Source organism: Saccostrea echinata, unplaced genomic scaffold (genome assembly GCF_033153115.1).
Source record: "Saccostrea echinata isolate AGI-Se365-2 ecotype Australia unplaced genomic scaffold, CSIRO_AGI_Sech_v1 ptg000022l, whole genome shotgun sequence".
Classification (NCBI taxonomy): domain Eukaryota; kingdom Metazoa; phylum Mollusca; class Bivalvia; order Ostreida; family Ostreidae; genus Saccostrea; species Saccostrea echinata.
This window is the reverse complement of record NW_026889771.1, coordinates 3,751,900-3,775,014: the sequence shown is the minus strand read 5'-3', so window position 1 is coordinate 3,775,014 and position 23,115 is coordinate 3,751,900. Positions and strand designations below refer to the sequence as shown.

General features: G+C 33.6%; 1 protein-coding gene across 1 annotated transcript; it reads right to left on the bottom strand.

The window, feature by feature from the left end:
• Positions 1–1,166: 1,166 nt before the first annotated feature.
• On the bottom strand, positions 1,167–20,463 carry LOC133190645 (uncharacterized). Its single transcript, XM_061326337.1, has 6 exons — positions 20,121–20,463; positions 3,649–4,032; positions 3,220–3,477; positions 3,031–3,093; positions 2,708–2,792; positions 1,167–1,512 (listed from the first exon to the last, which is right to left on the bottom strand). The coding sequence occupies exons 1-6, from the start codon at positions 20,461–20,463 to the stop codon at positions 1,167–1,169; spliced, it is 1,479 nt and encodes a 492-aa protein (XP_061182321.1).
• Positions 20,464–23,115: the final 2,652 nt, after the last annotated feature.

The window sequence follows — 23,115 nt, the reverse complement described above, 5'->3', positions numbered from 1 at the left end:
CTATCTTCGTTTTATGTAAAGAATAAATAGTGTTAACGTATAGAGTTTCCATAACATCTTTGCAAAATGTTTCAATTTGTAATTTTGGATTGGTGTTAAAACTTCTCTGTAGGTGTAACAGAGGTTGCTATAATTCGAAATCAGTCGAAAATCAACTTGTAAAACACTTTAAAACCATTCCCGAAATTGCAAATGACAACTTTACAGTAAAAAGATGGCGAACAAGGCGATCATAATGCCTTTGGTGCGACAAATAAGAAATTGAAAAATTAAATCTTAATTATAGCAAAACTTTCTTTGGTATTTCATCTAACATTAACGCATGCTTTATGTAGAATCTCCACAATTTGCCAAAATCTCAAAAAGATTGAATTTGTCCATGAAATTTTCTCATACTATAACACAATTTTTCCATATGAGTTTGTATTCGCTCCATTTTCTGAAAGTTTATCCTCAGAGAACATGTATGTGTTAAGATAAACATTTTTTGGTTAACAAAACATGGAGCAATGACCCATTATACCCTAAAATTACACTTTTATAAACAACATTCGTATCTTTCCGAGAATTATTTGAAATCCGTTTAGTCAAGGGTTCCTATGCAGTCGATAAGATGAACAAAGAAAGAAAGTCAACTTATGAATTACCGTATAGCCTATTTGGGGTGGGGTGAGGGGGGGGGTGTATAGATTCACCAAAATTATCGTTAAATTTAGACTTTTATTTATATACTTTGGTTGGCACTTTACCAAGAAAGTATCTTAGGTGATGTCTTAGAAGTGCTTTAGGTGCACAAAACTTGGATTGAAAGAAGTATTTAGCCTTCATACCTTAGAACATTTTTTTTTTGCCAAAGCTGATCAAACAAGTAACATATGTACAATAACAATGCATTCCAAACATATGGAATAGGATTCACATAAGGAATATTCGACAATTTAAATGGTATACCTTGTATACCAAATTTTTGCCAAATTTGTGACCCGCCAAAAACCAGCTTTATAATATTCAATGGTATGTATATTTGAATTAAAAATTTTGTTTTGTTGTGTGTTCTTTTTTCACTTTTTTTTTATTTTTGAAGATTCATTGCATACATAAAGAGCTCAGTAAAAATATAATTCACCACTATAAAAAAAAAAATTATAAATTTGAAAGTTATACAATTATTTTCTAGGTTTGGACAAATCCCCTCTGTCTCTATGGGCCGTGTACCTATGAGGGAAGTCCTCTGGTGAGTTCCGGTTGCCAGTAAATGTAGAATATTCACCATAATGTGACCGGGAATTTAACGCTGACACCCCCATCTCAGGGTACGAATCCTGATTTTGCTCACGTGGAGATGATACGGGACTTTCATCGGTATTTGATTCCGAGACCTTCCGAATGTGGATGTATGTTTCCCTTAAAAATCCACTCGGATCCTCAAGGATGCCATCACTTGGGTTAACGATGTCAAACGAAGCGATGGAGGGTTCTGTTTTTGTCACATGTCTTGTTTTGTACAATAATCTGAAGAGAAATAAAAACATGTTATTATTCTGCAGGTATATAGCTATACTATTTTTACTTCTATTTAAAAAGAAAGTTAACTGTCTAATTTGTTAATTAATTTTGAAGAAATATTCATGCTAAGTAAAGATGTTTTATGCAATCGGTATTTTGAAAATACCATCAATCATTTTGAAAATCCATCCTCGGTAAAATAAAATACAAGGATTGTCCCATAAAACCTCGAGCATTGTTCATATCATAATGTACGTCCAATAAATATGGAACGTTAGAAGTGATCAAAGTTCTAAAAGTTTTATTACAAAATGACAAAGACGGGAAAATATTCTATGATTTTTCATAATTTGTATTTAATGAATCCGTAAATTTTTGTATTTTATGGGGTATAATGGATCTTAAATTGCACAGATCTATTAGATCTAACATTGTTTTCAGTGTCAAAATTTGATTCATTATTTGGGGAAAAAATTGGAAAATATACGATGAAAGAAATGGAGTGTTAAAGTAAGTATATTACTATATGATTCTAACAGATGCGTATGTAATTTAAGAAAATTAATGATAACGAAAACCAATGGGTAATCTTTTTTGTGAATTTATCTACGATAAAAAACAGTGTATATGGGTCATTAACAGAGACTTACAGAAATGCTGGAAAACTTTGATTATTCTGCTTTTTTCCCCTTTTCTGTACAATATCTTTGTGGAAGATATATTATAAAGTTTTGATCTCCATTTAAAATTAAGTCTTCAAATTGTCAGAGTGAGAGAAAGCTGCACATTTTACATTTTGTTTAAAAAAAGACTAACATTTGACAAATACACATCAAATATTTTTTTATCATCAATTTATGGTTGATGACGCATACTGTATACAGGGAAATTTTCGCCCCAGTTTTATTTTCGAACCTTTCGCCCTACTCATGGGTGCGCAAATTTAAAACGGGGCGAATTCAAAGTATACGGTATAATTTCTTAAAATAGAACTGTGACCGGGCAAATTTAAAATGGGACAAAATTGCTTGCAAATGTGAAAGGGCGAAAATAACCCTGTATACAGTATTGTTTCCTTGTGTTTCAAATGTGTTTGTGTGTGTGAGAGAGAGGGCGTTAAAGGTAAGGAGATGGGCAATTCGAAATATAGAACATTCCGAGTTTTCCCACTGGTGACTAGATGACGTTTATCCTGACGCACCTGCCGATCAGGAACAACATGACAGACACGACCAACACTGATATAGAAACAGTGACTGCCAGGGCTATGTCCATATCTTTCTGACCTGTAAAGTATACAAAAGGTGATAAATCAATACCAAATATTACTAAGTAAATCGCTAAATTTTGATGTTTGAAGCATAAAATATCTTAATACATTGTCACTTTTGTGCTGTAAGCCAAGAAAACCACGATGCTTCAAGCATGTAACACTGCATCAAATTTTAATGTTCTTTGCGAAGCACAACAAAACAAAATTATTAGGTCTAAACTTTAAAATTTCTAGCATATGAATTAACTTACTTATTTTTCTGTTGTTTTTTGAGGGAGAAAATGTTTTGCTTGATTCACAACATGATGGAGTTGCTGAAAAAAAAAGAATTTGATGAATCAAGTGATGCTAAAAAGTCTGAATAGAAAAAAAATATCTTTATTATTCTGAAGGTTAGAAAAATAAAAACATGCGCATATTAGATGTGGTAAAATCAGTACCATTTTCTGTGAGATCTGTGTAATTTGACATAGGGGACGAAGTGAAAGTTTTCCATTGAGTTGTCTTATTGGATGTAGAAACTGGAGGACTCCCGGGGTTTAGTGTGGTTATACTTGATGTTGAAACACGAGGACTCCCGGTGTATACTGTGTTCATATTGGATGTAGAGACACGAGAACTCCCGAGAGATGCTGTGGTTATATTATCTGTTCCATTGTCTTTAGGATTTTGGGACGTAGTTGATGTAAAAGAAAACTCTAAATAGAAAAAAAGGAAAGTAAAGAAAAGGAGAATCATAATTATATTCTTTTCATGCATTGATGTGGTTCCATATCAGCTGAATTGTAAGGACGCCATGAGAAGCCATTTTATTAAATCCAACAAATGTAGTTTAACGTTGTTATAAAGATGATTTTACATGTACATACCTTCAAAACAATTTGATATATCATCATCACAAATATTTTCTCTGTTATCTATGACAATTAATCGGGTGTAATTAGAATGATTTCTACATGATTTTTTGACGCTGAAAGAAATACTTCTATAGCCAGTCATCCTACACTGTTTCATTTGTAAACGGTTCTTGCACTTTATTGTTCCATTTTGCAAATTAGATAAATCTTCTTCCGGAACAATGGTTAGATCACATTCTTCAGAACATATGGAGCCGACACAAACATTTGTTGTGTTTATCACGTAAATAAAAGAAGTCTCGTTTTCTCCGACAGTGGACAAAAATCTCCAGCCCTTGATATCATCTGCACTGAAGACAAGTTTCTGGGAGCGAGAGAAGCTTGAGGAAATCATGTCTGCAAATAAAGAAAAAAGTATATCCTAAATTAACACATATTACATGTATTAAAAAGGGGCATAGACATATATTTGAAGTTAATATTTTCTTAAGTTTTTAATATTATATAGTTTCAATAATTTCCAGATAAAATAATTTTTTTTAATTATATTTCCGTGTGAAATGCTATAGCAACATATGAGTCATGATATATTACAGAAAATTTGAGAAAATACTAACTTCAAATCTGTGTCTATGTCCCTTTAATATATAATTATATTTTTTTTTCTACTGGAATTAAGAGAAAAGAAGGTTGCAATAAAAAAGAAGGAGGAAGAAGGAATAATAACTTACAGAATTTCATTAAAAATGTGAAAATTATCCAGCACACCATTATTTGATTCGTGATGTTTGTTTCTGTTTCAAGGGAGCTTTAAGAGAAGGCAGGTGCCATTATCGTGTCAGATACCACACCGAGACAGCAAACTATAGATAGTCAAAGCAAAGGAAAAGTGTATGCTGTATATCCTTATTCAGAAAATATCTTAATCGCTGTATACACATGTAGTTCTCATGGGTCATGACTTCCTTATTTTAAAAAAGCAATTATTACAAAATATTTTCTCAGAAAAACTAATTATTGTATCACATTAGCGTACCACCTTTCAGCAATAAAAAGCAAGATATTGGCATTTTACTGACAACAATATTTTAAGATCGCATAATTTTATTATAATCATAATAAAATGTCTCCACATTTACCTCATCAGTCCGTAGGAAACAAAAATACTATAGAATATTTACGTCGAGACGTCCTTGGTGTATTTATATAAGATCACAAAAAATACAATTTTATTGTAACATGATATGACTTTTTCGTGGTAAAGTAATTTTTAAAAAGAAAAAATAACGAAATTTTAAACGATAGATACAAGAACTGACATAGAAGCAAATTAAACAGGGGGCAGATCAAATTTACATATAACCTTCTTTTGTGAATTGAAGAAAAAGGAATTCGAGTTCAACACATTATATAAGTCTGTTTCGGGTGAATTCCATTATGGCAGGCAAGACAGATGAGGACCCTTTCATATAACTGCTCCTCCGCCCGTAAACACGTCCAGTTTCGGATTTGAAGCAGGACATTTCTCGGAAAAAATACATCTAATTTAGAAAGTCTCCTTTCTAGAGCATTGCTCTTCTGGGATATAATTTCCTTCAAAAAATCCAATTCATATGCATATTTACAATCATTATGGTTACTTTAGGTGATCATGCATGGAATTTTTTTTAACCTGTATTTACTCTCAGGAAGAAAAATCTTGTCTACTAAATAATTTCTATGCTACTTATTTTGACATGAAATGCAAATAAATATTTCATGTTCATTTATTCACTCAAAACCATCTAAAATATATGGTACATGAGGACAATGAAAAATATTTACAACATATAAATTCCGGAATTTATATATATATATATATATATATATATATATATATATATATATATATATATATATATATATATATATATATATATATATATATATATATATATATATATATATATATAATTTTTTAAAACAAAATCAGACATATAGGAGATAATCTCTATTCCTATTAATGTTATCATTAAGATTACGACAAAATATTTTTAAAAAGTTTTTGCATGATGTGAAACTGATGCTTCAAAATGAGACAATAGGTTAAAAGTTATTCGCATCTTAAATGTTTATAAAATAATATATTTTTTGTGAAATATTTTTCACAAAAGCTGTTACATTCTCTTCAAAAAATATTAATACATAATCGGTATAGCAAATAGCTACCAGATAAGGAAAAAATAACGTCTCCATACATTTCTGTTTTGGATACGTAAGTTTCCATAGACGAATTTTGTCATTTCATAATTTTTTGTGTGATGTTAAAATGTTGACCAGTGACTTGTGAGTTGTAAGTTGACATAATTATCTCTCACTTTAATATACTATAGTAATTGTCTGGTATATTAGTTGTGTCTCGAAAACATGGTCACATCCAGACTTTGTACATTTTAATGGAATTGAATTTTTAAAGTTCTTGCACGCTGACATTAGAATATAAGTATTTAGCATGTTTTACATAATTATCTTGAATGTTGCGTCTTGCTTGTCATCTGAAGAAAATTAATAATCATTTAGGGGAAAAATATGCCACCAATATAATCGACCCCAGAACTGACATCTTACTGGTTGGGAGCAACCTAATTGTGCCAATATACCAGAAATTATGCTAATACGCATTCTATCTATGTCAACATGCACCTTATTGCTACTGTGTGGATACTGCATGTGTGTTTGCGGCACCTTATTTTTGCAAAATAGTCATTTAGTATTTAGAAGCGTGACAAAATTTTCACGAAATTTGCTAATTAAGGTCTTCCGTCACAACGGAAGACCTTCTACTGATTCTGATGGTTAAGATTATAATTCTTTTTTTTTTCTTCTCCTTTCTAGACGCCAACTTTGAGGCCTCATATCTCGCTCATTTCTCAACGGATTTTGCTCAAATTTGCAGGGTTTATAGACGTTACAAAACTCTATCAGAATGCTGTCAAACATGTCAAAAATCTACTTCCGCTTTTGAGTTATCTCCCTTTAAATGAAAATTTAGGACTCTTCATTTCCGGATAAAGGCTCCGAGACTACAAAAGCTGGAGTAGAAATTCTACCGAATTTAAATAATAGAAGCATTGAAGTTGTGCACATCTATTTTTGTTTTTTGATTTCTGTGTTCAAAATGGCGCTAGATAGGGGTAAAAAATTAGAACGCCTAAAAGCGCGAAAATTTACACATATTTTCCTATGTATCTTTTAAACTAAAAATATTTTGTTAAGACATGTTGAATAAAAGCTGAGCACAATTTTAAGGTCTTTCATTTGGCACCTCCAAAAAGGGGCTGGTCCCTTAAATTAGGGATCTAGGGTCCTTGAAAGTTTTCGTTTTATAACTCAAAAACGGTAAATATTTCGATATAGCTGTCGCTAAAAAAGTTGTTCTTTAACATATTATTGATCTCATGAACTTGTTATTTTGTTCGAGTCTTTTTTAATAAATGAGCTAGAAGCTTGACCCATATACAGGTAACTAGTTTCATTAGACAAGTGAAGGTGAAATCTTTATGCGCATAACTGAAATAAACTTGCTATAAATGATAAATCTATCCATAATAAATACTAATACTACTTTAAAATAAGTTTTTACGTGTTCTGTGGTTTCATTCCAAATTATTGAGTCACACATTTTCAATACGTCTCGGGGTTTGTTTTTGTTTATAATTACGTAACCGGCCATCCCCCGATCACGCATGACCTAGATCCAGTGATCAGTGGCCATACACTAAACAGGCATTGCTGTTCTAAATCTATTTTGCAAACTCAACTATGTACGGATAATTGTTTTTTTTTTTAGTCAAATCGGATCTTTCAAATTATTTCATCTTATCTATGTTGGTCATGTTGGTGATATACTTATTAAATTATTGTGGCCGAAATTACAGGAGATCCATTGCGTGTGAACCAGCGACCTGCGTTCGTAAACAAAACATCTTTTCGTCGTTTAACGTTGAAACATACACTATATTTAATTTTTAAAAAAAAAAGTTAGCAAAAAATAAATCAGTCTTTAACTGCATTTAACTGCGTTTCACATATACCCGGATTTTGTGTTTGTTTATGTAACCTAATTATGTAGCCGAGGAAGCAGCTATTAATGCTCATACACAAAACATTGTCGTTCTATATTCATTTTGCTGACACAATGATTTACGGAAAATTATTTTTTAAATCATACCGGATCATTCAATTAAGTCATTTATTCTTATCTTAATTTGATTTAATTTAAATCCAAAATATTTTATTAAGGACGTATAAAGGTCCCCGATTTCATGAATCCTAATCTTTAAACTGCATACATGTATTTAATAAACGATTTATTTCTCAATTATGTGTTATTATGTGTTTAATTTCGGAGATTCATTGCGTGTGGTTAATTCTGCAGATAATTCTAACTTGACACACAAGGTTTGTAGACAAAGAATTCAAAAGAGATATATTTTGAAAACAATAAGACGCATTGCTAAACACTTTTACATTATTTTCCTTTTAAAATGGCTATCTTTATGATTACACCAACTTTTAACATGCTATGTGAAAAACTCTGTCGACTATAGTTTTGTAACTCCAGCATATGACAAGTACATGTGCTTTTTATTAAACACCCAATTTTCCATTAACGCCCACAAAATCTACCTAGCGTAAGATCGATAACATACCGCCCGACAATCATACAAAAATAAAACAATAGCTGCTGATTTGATTGACAGGCCAGCAACCTGCGCTACCTGATACTGTAGTCTGAGTTTGCATGTTTTGAAAGCAATTACACGTACCTGGTCACGCGTCAAACGCTTTCATGTACCGCTTGAAAAGTCGCTTTGTATACACTCTGGTAAAAACTTATATCTTTGTTGGTAATTATGTTTCACAAAATAATTGAGAGAAGAGAATTAAACTTTGAGTTCATTATTTTTATTTTCACTGCTGTTTTGTACACTGTACTTGTACGCGATATGTCGTCCAAGATAACTGTACAGCTTTCCGAAGAAAAAAAAACTGGCGGCTATTCGAGCCCCTTTTCGCCTTCAATGTCCTCTTCAAAACACACCTGTTTACAGAGAAGAGATCATAATATTCAATAAAATATTTCATATTATATGTAATCTGATTTTGTATGTATAAGTATCTGAAAGGCTATATTGTGCTGAATTTTTTAAAATACATGTTTTATGTAATACATATTTTTTAGCATACGATAAAATATCGCCAACACTATAAGATTAATTATTCTAATGTCCAGAACTGTGTAACGTAAATGCCATGCATTTAAGAAGTATGTTAACTTTTTATAATTTAATTACACTTGCAAGCGCGGTTCAAAAAAAAAAATGTACAAGGAGTACATATACATGGACTTGAATTTAACAAACTTATTAGCACATCTAATGATGAAAATGAAAATAATTGATAATACACTTTTACAACTTCATTTCAATGATAAGTTATTCTTAAACTTTACTTCAAATGTCAGAAAGGCCAGCACAGCCAAACTACTGTTAATTGTCTCTGTTTTAATTACAATGTCAATCACAATAACTTTTTTCTTTCGATCCCTTCATTTCTTATTTTTACATAGTTACATGAAATCCATGCACGGCGCTACACCTGTCAATCAAAATTGTAAACTTCTGGTGCCACGGAAGCATTTCCCCTGTGGTGTAAAATATTCTTTGGGTCAATTCTAATTTTACGCTTTTATAGATACAGTGTAATATTTCGAAACAACGTTTTAATTAAGGCTGAAGATGCATGCTGTGAATTTATCAAACCTGCAGTCCTAATTGACGATCCGTTCTTACATGTATATTATAATTAATCAGAGAGTCCAGTATTTGTGACAAATTTTGATTGAGATTTCACTTTCCCTTTAGGATAAAACGATTCATTAAATAGATTATGCATATGAGATGGATAGCTGTACTACATATAAATGTATACTTTTCACTTTGTAACAAGAATCTGTCATTGACAATTAAAAGTGAAGAGTTTAGGTAAAAGACTTTGACAAATGACGAGTTATTCCTTCTTAGTCACTATATAGCTTAAAGCTATATGGTCGTGCCCCCCCCCCCCCCACCCCCGCAATTATGTTTTTATTTTTATTATTATTATTTTTTTTTTGCTTAGATATCAAAAAAATTTGATTGTTTGTGCCCCGTCCCAGAAGAAAATGAAATTGCGTTCTACAGGCTTAAGGACAGACGATACGTTCCTCAATAACATATAATTTTTTCTAAGATTTTGTCATTGAAGCATTGCTACTTTAACATGTTTACTCGCAAAAAATTGAGGTACCTTACCAGGCATTTGTGCAAGATACCAGAGGATGTTTTTCCTATAAAATCCTTTTGGAAAAAAACTTAATTAGCCAATAACACATTTTTTAGTGTTTCAATTTTTTAAAGACAATTAGAAACTAGTTTAGAAATCAGAAGGTAATTAAAATTTTGAATATTTACCACAAAATACGATGATATACAGAACAGATATTTGAGGAACGTATCGTCTGACCTTAAGTCAGAACATGATTTTCATAATGATAATACATTTATCAAAATGTTTCTACCCCTACGATTCGTAGTTGTGGTTTCGAATACCACCACGTCGCCCGCGTGGCGCAGTGGTTTGAGTGTTTGCTCTAGAGTCGCGGAGTAAGGAGTTAATCTTTACATCGTGGGTTCGACTCCCTCTGCGGGACGTGGAGACCGGCCCTTTGCATGAGACCGTATAGATCTCTTGAGATATTTTATGTACTAGTTAATCAATAGTCATGCATAAATATCACTGAATTTAATTATCTTTCTATCCCCTTTTGCAAAGGTGCATATATACCTATAGATTATAGACTAAGAGTGAACATTGATTTTTTTTTTTTCATGTGAAAAATTAAAATGTATTTTAATTATATTTTTTATGTGATATAAATCAAACCAATACCCATTCTTTGGTTTACTGAGTCAGGAAATAATTTTATGGGATATTTAGACGTATCTACAATAAACAGAGGAATTGAGGAAATTCGGACTACAACAAAATTACAATCGTTTTAGGAATAAATAAAACATGTAGTACTGCAAAATGGATTAGATGAAGGAAATTTATGAACAATAGAGCATTGAAGCATAAGTTTTTCCTTGGCTGAAAAGTTGTATTGTTTAAAACGGCCAATTTTACTCTATAGACAAATTGGTCTTGAGATATTCACCTTGCTATAGACCGGGCGCATTTTCTATAGATTTTGTGTATCGGTCTACCGTTAATTTCGCACACTGGTTATACATGTTTATGATCTCATGACAATGTATTTTGACACTGTATGAAATAAAGAAACCACAAAAACTGAAATTTAAGTACCATGAAAATACATTCCGGTATTCCAAAATGGATGGTGTAGACTGACAATTGCTGATATGAAAGACTGAAGCCTCTTTCGAAGGATTGTTGAAATCACGTACTTAAATAATTTATATATAATTATTTATAATAAATTTATTCAAATTTCATTAATATCCATTTTAGCTTTCAGGGGTTAAGGATTTGCATTTCTATTTGATTGTTAGATTCTATTGCAGTCTTACTATCCCTGGATTGTTTTGTTTTGTTTTTTTTTGGCATGAACTATATTCAATGCCTTAGCAAATAAATAGCTGATAACTTTTAGACTTAGTTACATCTTTAATGAAGCTAAAAGCAGGGACACATGCATTCCTGGGAACACTCTAGTTCTGTAAGAAATCGGCAAAGATAATTAAGCAGAGATTTTTGATGAATAAAATGTTTTTTTTTTTTAACCTTTTTTTATAATGCTGACTATATATACATGTATGGTCTGCGTTATAAAACATGATGTGATAGGGTAACGTAATGCACCTTGTACACGTACTCAAAGATGCCGACGTTTTTCAATATCGAAATTGGACATAAAACATATATACAATAAAATTTGAAGCCAGCGAGTTAAAAGTAATAAATTACAACTATATGGAAACGAAATGAAAAAAACATGTGTAAACTTGTCAAGTTGGAAACACTCAGAATGGGTATTGTTGGTATCATACAGACTGTGTCATGGCCTTGACTCAAGTTCAACGTCACCAAGAACAAGATGCTTTTACTGGATGTGTGGTCTGAAAGAACATGTGTTAACTTGTCAAGTCGGTAACACAGATAGGTTTGCGTCATAACCAGAGTGTGTCATGGCTTGACGCAAGGTCATCTGGACAAGTTCAAGGTCACGAAATAGAAAGTGTACATTATTTTATTGTCTTTCTACTGGCGAAGCATTGCAAGTTGATAGTCCCTTAAAAGATTATTTATCATCTTAGAATATGGCATGACCTTGACTCAAGGTCACTGCTCCAACGGAAGACCTATTCGTTGCTCTGCAACGAGCTCGGCTCTAGTTTTTATATATAATCATTATTAGTACAAATATAGGCCTACGCGAGAATGACGAGAATAGATACGCAAAAATAAAGTTTTCGCATTTTCGATTACATATGACATACACTATTGTTTTCTTAGTTATTCGTTAGTTCTATTTTTTATGAGCCGCAAGCGTTCACTTCTGGTTTTGAATCTTTTGACTTATAATATCTCAAATATTGGCATTTCATTTTACAGTGGTTAAGGAAAGTTGGCTGGTAAAACTTACTTCCTTAATGTTATGCATCCCCCCCCCCTCCCCCCCAAACAACCGCTGAGAAAATATATGTTTATGTACTTTTGAAAGAGAAACTTTAAAGCATCATGGTTCATAAGCATTTTTCATGGTTACACATCATAAATAGATGTATAACCTGATAATAAGATATGTGTGGGCATCAATTTCGCTTGTTTGATATCTTTAGAAGCCATCGATCATTATGAAGGCGGTGGGTGGACTCGTCTCACTTATTTCGGCAAGAAAAATAATAAAACTTGCTATATATGTCTGTGGTAATTTCTTTTCACACCTGAAATTATTCTATAAATGTATTATATCACATAAAACTGTTAAAAAAAATTGAAAATTATCATAATGTAATGAAACATCACCCATAATTTTTTTTTAAAGTATATCAAGTTTTGAGCTTTATTTTCTTCTCCTCTAATCATCTTAGTCATCTGACAAAGATCTTTATATCTGAAACATCCATTTCTACTAAAAAAAAAAATCTAGGAACCGAGCAATTCTTACGATTTTATTCAACCATTGATAGATATATTGGTATGATATATAAACAAGAGGTCCAGGGGCCACATCGCTCACCTGAGCACTGTGGCTAGGAAAAAGCAGAAATCAGTTCAGTTTTGAAAGGTTGAAAAATTTAAATATAAAAGTTGTTGTTGTTGGGGGGGGGGGGCATGAATTGAACAAATTTGAATCTACATTACCCGAGGATGCTTCCATTTAAATATGACCAATCATGGTTTTGCTGTTCTTGAGTAGAAGATTTTTAAAGATTTTTCCTATATATTCCTATGTAAAACTTTGATCACCCATTGTGGCCCCACCCTACCCCTAGAGGTCATGTTTGAACAAACCTGAATCTACAATATCTAAGAATGCTTCCATATAAATATGACCAATCATGGCTTTGCTGTTCTTGAGAAGAAGATTTTTAAAGATTTTTCCTATATATTCCTATGTAAAACTTTGATCGCCCATTGTGGCCCCACCCTACCCCCGGGGGTCATGATTTGAACAAACTTGAATCTACACTACCTGAGGATGCTTCCATGTAAATATGACCAATCATGGCTTTGCTGTTCTTGAGAAGAAGATTTTTAAAGATTTTTCCTATATATTCCTATGTAAAACTTTGATCGCCCATTGTGGCCCCACCCTACCCCCGGGGGTCATGATTTGAACAAACTTGAATCTACACTACCTGAGGATGCTTCCATGTAAATATGACCAATCATGGCTTTGCTGTTCTTGAGAAGAAGATTTTTAAAGATTTTCCCTATATATTCCTATGTAAAACTTTGATCGCCCATTGTGGCCCCACCCGACCCCCGGGGGTCATGATTTGAACAAATTTGAATCTACACTACCTGAGGATGCTTCCACATAAGTTTCATATTTTCAAGCATAGTGGTTCTTGAGAAGAAGATTTTTTAATGATGTCATTAATTTTTCACGAATTCATAATTATCTCCCCTTGGAAGAAGGCGTGGCCCTTCATTTGAACAAACTTGAATCCCCTTTACCCAAGGATACTTTGTGGCAAGTTTGGTTGAAATTGGCCCAGTGGTTCTTGAGAAGAAGTCGAAAATATGAAAAGTTTACAGACGGACAGACAGAAGGACTACATCACCTTCGGCTCAGGTGAGCTAAAAACCGATGGAATTTTGAAAAAAAAATAAAATAAAAACAATATTAAAAAAAATAATTTGAACAAAAAAAGGGCAAAAATAAAATCCTTAACGAGCAGAGCTTTTGAACTGAACACTGAATAAGAAAAAATATTATTGTCTTTCCCACTAACATGCCTAAAGGGGGGTAAAAAATTGATTTTTCTAAGTTTGTCAAGAAAAAAACAAACAAACAAACAATCGTTAGGACCTTAACTCTCAATCCCTTGATTACGTAATTATGTCCCTGCCCGTGACCTTGAGGGTGTGTCGTGATTTTCGCCCAAGGAAAGATATCAAGGACATAAGTAATAAAATACGTATACTGTATACAGGGAAATTTTTGCCAACGTTTTAATTTTTGACCCTTTCGCCCTCGTCACAAGTGGCGAATTTAAAAAGGGCATATACAACGACGCAAGCATTATCCCTTTAATGTCCTGGCAAATTTAAAACTGGGCAAAATTGTTTGGAAGTGTGGAAAGAGCAAATATAATACGGGACGAAAAAAAAACCCTGTTTACAGTAGTGAAATCGTTTCCAAACTATTACTTTGAGAAAGTTGATTTAAAAAATGAGTATATTGTTGCTCATGACCTAAGGTTTGTCATGGACCAAATCATATCAAAATCATAGAGTAATGGTCAGAACTATACTAGTGAGGAGGGCTGACATCTTTTTGTCAATTTTGCTTATGCAAATTTATCTAACCTGTACTTGAAAATTTTTCGATTTTCTTTTATGCACACATTATATAGACTAAGTATCCTTAGATCCACATTGCTTCACTTAGAAAATGATGACAGTAGTATTGAAAAAAAATGTTAATGTTTTGAAGCCCCTTCAACAATCGCATCATCTCGGGTCTTTCCGTCAGAGGTCGGAAAAAAACAACCTCGTTGTTTTTCCGCTTGTCGGACAGGCCCGAGAAGTTTCGATTGTTTTTCCGCTTGTCGGAAAGGCCCGAGAAGTTTCGATTGGCCCCTTCAATTGCTTTGTGGTAGTGTTCATACAAGTCGTTCGACCCAGTTAGATACGATCTGAACCTTAATTGGTCTCACCTGTTACGAATGATATCACAGCAAGCGATGGAATGATAAATGCCACACAGTGTATTGGCGTAAGTGCATTGTTTTAAAATTGGTATTTTTTAAACCACAAATCTACCATTTCTTTAAATATGTTTATCCTCCGGAAAGGAGGATAAACATGCATTAAATATTGATCTCTATAGGTGTAACATTATATCAAGTCCATTTTGTTCTTATGAAGAAGTAGAAGACACACATTATTTTTTCTCTTGTTCTAATTATACTAAGGCCAGGAAAGATTTTTTCGATAAGTTTTTGAGATTTGATAAGGTTCATATTGTACCCATACTTTACTGTGGGGGGATACTTCACTAAGCGTTGCTGAAAATGAATATCTTTTTTCCATTGTGCATTCATATATTCAGCACTCTGGCAGATTTACATAATTTATTGTAAATGTTTATGTATTGCATTTGTATATCACAAATTTTCTTGCAGTTTATAAATTCATGTTATGAGTTTATCAAAGAACTGCGAACGATAGCATTGTTCTCCCGCCTACCTCCAAGTCAATTTTCAAAAGTTAACACATTTGAATGATTTTTCATATCTATATAGATATTTATATGAAATTTCATAAAACATTGTTTCTTTGGGAAAACAAAGAGAGATAACTCTATAATTTTGGTAAAACTTGTGTTTTTCACTATAGAAATCAATGGAAAACGGAAAATATTTTTAAAACATCTCCCTCCCCCTTGAAACAAAAATTCCTTTTTACAGGTAATATGGACTATTATTTCACAAATTCATGCCAAAGCTTTTTGTGTTTCACGGGGGGGGGGGGGGGGGGGGAGGACATATGTCTACAGACAAAAAAACTACAATAATGCTTATTTTTGTCCCCCAATTTCAAAGGGGTTTACAACTAAAGCATCGCATTTTATTGATGATATATGTTTAATTTTATATGAGTAAAACATAACAAAAGATTTAAGGAACATTTATTCATATCCAAGAATATTTTAAAATGTGGTGATACTTTAAAGCCCAATTTCAATGAAAAATATCGTCTACCCCCCTTATTTAAATAGCTGGAATTAGGGATAATTAACTATTTAACACTGGAATTAAAATTATCAGTCAATTACCATTGAACTGTTCCTTGCATTCAACAAAGATTTTACGGCCAAATTGCCATTAGTATTGATTTAAATGGGTGTAAAATGTAGGCGGGAATCAAGAGTTAGCGTGCGTGGTTCTTTATTTCTAAAACTGTGTAACACATGTAACTCAAACTTTATTGACTTCTCATGTAGGGAGAGGGCGTAATAAGTTTTAAGAACTTGTGCCCAATCCCATTGTATATTTATTGCAATAAAATATGTTCAATTCAATTCAAGGAATAAGAACTTTTGAAATTATGCTTTAATTAGTCTTAAACTAAGGATAAAAACTAAAATCGTTTAGTGCAACAATTTTCATTTCATGCTTCTTAATATCATCGATGATGATTTCAGTGTGTTGTGTTGGTTGGGTTACAGGGATAGCACATACTAACTACACTTAATAAATCCCTGGTGTACATGTATAAGCTATGTTTTAGAAACTGAATGAATTAAAAGGTTTCAAAACATATTATTTTTCGAATTCCACTAAAATCCATTGTTTATTATTATTAAATCCTGGAATATATTTATTGGTGATTTTTTATTGGAAATGTATCATTAAGTATTTTATTCCCCTTTTTAAAGAAAGAGTGGAAACTTTTAATTTTTGCTGTATAATGTAATAGACAGTATTAATATGCTGCTTCAAATGGCATGAATACACACATCTCATTTTCTATAAAATGGCATGGATAGACACATTTTATTTTATATAAAATAGCATGGACAGACGCACTTAATCTTGTATAAAGTCACAGACTTTTGTGACCAATTTCTGATTTTCAGAACCTAAAGGATGGAGAACCTTAAACATCATAAATTTCTCATTTTGTTTCAGATGCCACAAATTCATTTCAAATGCGGAAGCCTTTCACCAGCATACTGTGACGTTTCTATACGAGTGAAAAAAGTCTCGAATGGGACTTTAAACAACATACAATCAATCAACCAATCATTTGCGGAAAATAATAATCCGATTTTTCAAATGCAATTTATGTTTGTGAGATAAATGTTTATATCAATACACCTTGATCCTACAGTTTATAATGCTGAAACTATATCATAACTAATGGTCAAAAAGACTTCCTGTCAGAAATAAATTGATTGTCTGAATACAAGATTTAATACATGTATATTTCACTGCCTTATAATGTCCGCCAAAAATTACCAATATAACTATATAACTTAAATGAAGAATTTAGACTGACAGAAAGTATAGGGATGATTTTACTTGAATAAGTAAAATTCAATACAAAATACATTTTTGTATATAAGGTTTTACTAGTTCAATTGATGACCCTGGAGAAGCAACAAAGAAAGGAGGCGGATCCAAGTGATGTTATATAATATTGAGAGGAATGAATAATTGTATATTCATTGATTAATGCTTATACACGAGATATAGTGAATGTGCATATTTTATTATGTTACAACCACAGGCCTTTGGATCGCTTAAATCCGACTTTAAAAAATCGGGGTGTATAAAAAAGATATTTTTTTTAACACCTTAATTTTTTTAAAGCGATCTAAGGGCCTGTGGTTACAACAATAGTCATTGAAGAAAAAAAAAACATTTATACATGTGTATATAAAGAAACATGATAAAAGGATTATATATATATATATATATATATATATATATATATATATATATATATATATATATATATATATATATATATATATATATATAAAGCACTAAAAACCAACAACACTGTATATCCTAAGTGTCGGATCTACTAAGTAGATACAAGGTCACGGATGGAAATTTATATAAAGCACTAAATATGACCAACGACACGAACAATAATAATTGTCAAATTTTCGGGACGACCTGTCCCTTCCTCAGGACAAAGAAAAAAGTTAAGAAGTCATAAAAACAAAGGAAATAGAGAAGCAAAAACAACTAGCACTACTACTAAACTACCAAACACTAAATATTTACAATGTTACATGTTTAATTGGGAGTTTATAAACAGTTGTGAACAAAGAAATCCGGAGCGCTATGAATTGCGTCCGGTCTATCTGGTGTACTCTGGTGAAGTGTGATTTACATAATTGAACGAATTAATTATTGCTAATTAATTACGACCAACAGTAAATCGTACATTGTCTTATTCTCTCAAATTAGCGTAACTCTACATGATAAAAAGAAATTAAAGAAAGATAATATGGAAGGACAATTTTGAAATATGAATTTGGATATATTATAAATTTGGAAATCGGAAAAAAGAAATAAACAAAAATGTAAGCTGTAAATATTTGGGTAGGTTGTTCCAGGATTGCTAATACGAATTAACGGTAAAGTTTACACTATGTATAGAGAGAATGAACTTGTTTGTTACAATCCGGAATTGGGTCTAGTTCACGTTCATCCTGGTGAAGTCATTAAGTTTGTTAATACCATTAGGGCGGAATGACTTCAGCCTGTGCATCCAGAACTTTTCCTTGCCTTTTCTCTGCGTGTCTGTCCATCTTGGATTATGGTCAATAACCACTACTGTCATGTCCTCCCATTTGTGACCTTCAAGGTTGAAATGTTCCCCAACGGGTTCATTGAGTTTTTTGGTCCTAATGGTAAAACGGTGATTATTGACTCTCCTGCGGAGATCTCCTGTTTCACCAGCATACTGTTTGGAGCAAACTTTGCAACTGATGAGATAAATGCAGTTGTCTGTTTGACAGGACAAATTCTCTAGTATTTTGTAGCTGCGGCCTGTAACGGGGCTGTTAAAGCTGTCTGTGTCAGAGCTGTACTTACAGAGAAGACATCTTCTGTCAGAGCAAGTTTTAAAGCCCCCGTTAGGTAATGGATTGTCCAATCTGGTTCTTACTACCATGTCCTTTAGGTTCCTCGGGCGTCTGTATGCAGCCAATGGGGGCTCCTTAAAGACCTCTGCCATTCGTTTATTTGAGTGGAGAATTGGCAGATTCTTTTGAAGGATAACCGCTGAGGTTTTTAAGGACGGGATGGTATGTCGTTACCAGAGGGACCCTGCCGCTATTGTTTTTTTCCTTGTAGCGTAATAGGTTTTGCCTGTCATGTCCCGCCATCTCATCAATAGCAGTTTGTACGGTGCGGGCATTGTAGCCTCTCTTGCATAAGTGGGACTTAAGGAGACCGCTTTGTTCTTGATATAAGGCAGGGGATGAACAGATGCGCCGAATTCTGGTGGCTAGACCCTAGGCACACCCTTAAATGTGTGTGGGGGATGACAGCTAGTTGGCATAAGATACAGATGGGAATCTGTGGGTTTCGTGTGGAGACTGAACTCGATTTCACCATCAGTCAGGGTAGATGTAGTATCTAGGAATATGTTTTTCGAATTAGATACGTCTACTGTAAATTTGATAGACTGATGAAAGGTGTTGGCAAACGAAATGAATGCCTCGAGGCTCTCGCGACATTCCACCCACTTCATCTCTATATCGTCAATGAAACGCAAGCAGCTAAGGGGCCTAAATGGTGCTTGAAGTAGCAAGTTGCGCTCCAGTCTGCCCATGAAAATATTGGCATAAGATGGTGCCATTTTCGTACTCATAGCAGTGCCATTAACCTGCAGGTAATGTTCTCCATTAAACATGAAGTTGTTATACTTGAGAACATGTTCAAGGAGCTTGACAAGGGACTCGGTAGAAGGAATTTGTATGGATCTACTCTCCCAGACTTCTCTACAGGCTTCGATACCCTCATCGTGCGGAATATTGGTGTACAAAGATGGGACGTCCATAGTCACGAGAAGGGTATGATCTGGAAGGCCAGTAGAGGGCGTCTTGTTAATGTAGTCCGTGGTGTCCTTGAGATAGGATGGCAAATTCTCTACATGTGGACGGAGATGTAAATCGATGTATTCAGAAATTTTCTCCGTGGGGTGTCCAATAGCGCTAACTATAGGGCGACCTGGCATACCTTCTTTGTGTATCTTAGGAAGCAGATAAAATTGTCCTGGTCTACAGTCAATAGGATTGAGTGTCTCATAGACGTTGATACCAATCTCGTTTTTCTCAAACGTTTCGTCAAGAGTTTTGGTGATGGCGGTGGAGAATTCTTTAGTAGGGTCAGAGTCCAGTTTCTTATAGAAACGTTCGTCTGAGAGTTGTCTATGGGCCTCCGCCATGTACGTCTCTTTATCAAGTACTACTACTGTAGAGCCTTTGTCTGCTTTCTTGATTACAATGTCATCCCGATTCTTTAATGATTGTAAGGCGGATCTCTCTTCCTTACTCAAATTGTCGGGAGCCTTGTCTGGCATTGAAAGGAGTTTCTCTATGTCTGACTCAACGGCGTCAATATACGACTCAAGGGCTCCGCATTTGCCCGGTGCAGGTTCCTAGTCACTTTTTGGCCGATAGAGTTTGTGTTCCTCTAGGTCGTGCAATTGTGGCTGAGAAGAGTCATAAGAGTCAACTTCGGAGTCTTTTCTAGAAAAGTGCTCCTTCAACCGAAGTCTCCGAAAGAAAGCTCGGGTGTCCTCTCTGACTTGTTTTTCGTCGACCTCATGTGGCGTGGGACAGAAATTTAGCCCCTTGGAAAGAAGTGAGGATGCACAGGCTGAAGTCATTCCGCCCTAATGGTATTAACAAACTTAATGACTTCACCAGGATGAACGTGAACTAGACCCAATCCCGGGTTGTAACAAACAAGTTCATTCTCTCTATATAGTGTAAACTTTACCGTTAATTCGTATTAGCAATCCTGGAACAACCTACCCAAATATTTACAGCTTACATTTTTGTTTATTTCTTTTTTCCGATTTCCAAATTTATAATATATCCAAATTCATATTTCAAAATTGTCCTTCCATATTATCCTTCTTTAATTTCTTTTTATCATGTACAGTTACGCTATTTTGAGAGAATAAGACAATGTACGATTTACTGTTGGTCGTAATTAATTAGCGATAATTAATTCGTTCAATTATGTAAATCACACTTCACCAGAGTACACCCGATATACTGGACGCAATTCATAGCGCTCCGGATTTCTTTGTTCACAACTGTTTATAAACTCCAAATTAAACATGTAACATTGTAAATATTTAGTGTTTGGTAGTTTAGTAGTAGTGCTAGTTGTTTTTGCTTCTCTATTTCCTTTGTTTTTATGACTTCTTAACTTTTTTTCTTTGTCCTGAGGAAGGGACAGGTCGTCCCGAAAATTTGACAATTATTGTTCGATTGTTCGTGTCGTTGGTCATATTTAGTGCTTTATATATATATATATATATATATATATATATATATATATATATATATATATATATATATATATATATATATATATATATACGAGGGGTAATCAAAAAGTTCGCGAACTACCTCTATATTTACAAAGCAAAAATTCAGATCAGAAAGAAATTTGGCACACCTAAAGTCATACATATATTCTATAAATAGCAGGTGTTATATAATGTTTTGCTCCGTGTTTGTGACGTCACAAAGTGAAAATGACGTCAATATGTAGGTGACTTGTGACAAAAAATGGTTGACTCAGTCGTACTCGAGCAACGAACGGCTGTGAAGTTTAACATATATCTTAGAAATTCCTTTGCAGTAGAAGATAATAATTTGTACAAGGTTTATGAAGACAAAAGACTTACCAGACGTTCAATCATTAATTGGATTGATTGTTTTAGTAAAGACAGGGCGATGGTTAAAAATGATGTTTGTTCTGCTGCCCAGCGAAAGCAAGTCGGGGAAAAGATGTGTCCTTAGTTGAGCAATTTGTTATGAAAGATCTCCAAGTTACGATTAGAAAAATAGCTGAATACCTTAACAATAATATCATTATTAAATCCCTAAGATATCGTTTACTTCAGACTTTAAACATATGAGATATGATAAAAAAAAAAGTTCGTCCATACTTTATCCACATTGAATAAACGACATTCCCGAGACAGAGGACTCGGGTTTTGATGATCACCATGCTAATTCTGGGAAGGGATGTCCTTATCCACCCATCCTATTGCCGAGATTTGGCCATTTCTGACAGATGCACTGTTCTTGTTATAAAAAATAACTTGCATGGTAAGAAATATAAGACTCGGAAAAATCTTTCAGCTTCTGTGAACAGAACGCCACGGAGCATGTCACGTGACCGCCTGGATCACGTGATTTGCGCATGAGCAGAACAGTGGCAGATGTGCATTATAATCGGAGAGGACTACTTTAAAAAATAATGAGCACTGAAACCTCATTTTATATCTTTTAAGGAAGTAATTCAATTAGTTCGCGAACTTTTTGATCACCTCTCGTACATGTATATGTCATTGTGATCACAGAGGACGCAAAATCGTTTATCTTTAGGTACTTTTTGTATTGTCCAATTTTAATTTTTATCGTGTCGCCCGCGTGGTGCAGTGGTAGATCACCAGCTCTAAGTATGGAGTTGATCCTTACGTCGTCGGTTCGATTCCCCTGTAGGACGTGGAGACCGGTCTTTCGGAAGAGACCCAAAAAACCGAGGTCCCGTGTCGCAGTAGGTGCTTGCACAAAAAAGAACCCCGACTGCTCAAATGCCTTAAGTGCCGAGTACAGGTCTAAATTTGCAGCCCTCTACCGGCAAGTGGTGGCGTCTCAATATGAGTGAAAAATTCTCGATGGGACGTTAAACAAACAAACAAACAAACAATTTTTATCTGCAGCAGGAGCGGTCGTTCTGTTTGTGATTGTATTAGAAAGTGCACATGGGGAAATGAGATTTTATTGGTTCGGTACAGTGTAAATAATTCATTAGTAGTAACATGTACAAAAATTACGAGTAAATTATTTTAAAAAATTGCTTTAAACAAATTCTTATTTTCTATTATATTTGTCAAATTAATTTTTATTTTCTCATTAGATAATTATTAATTCATGACTTTATAAAAAGTTTACAATAGGTACTCCCCAAGATGGGATTTTCAATA

Bases quoted from the DNA above. Each gene is read 5' to 3' on its own strand.
- LOC133190645 (XM_061326337.1), bottom strand. From the start codon at position 20,463: ATGCCAGACAAGGCTCCCGACAATTTGAGTAAGGAAGAGAGATCCGCC. The intron at 3,478-3,648 runs GTATGTACATGT...TTTTCTATTTAG, and splicing joins TATATCAAATTGTTTTGAAG to AGTTTTCTTTTACATCAACT. The intron at 3,094-3,219 runs GTACTGATTTTA...TTTTTTTTTCAG, and splicing joins CACAGATCTCACAGAAAATG to CAACTCCATCATGTTGTGAA.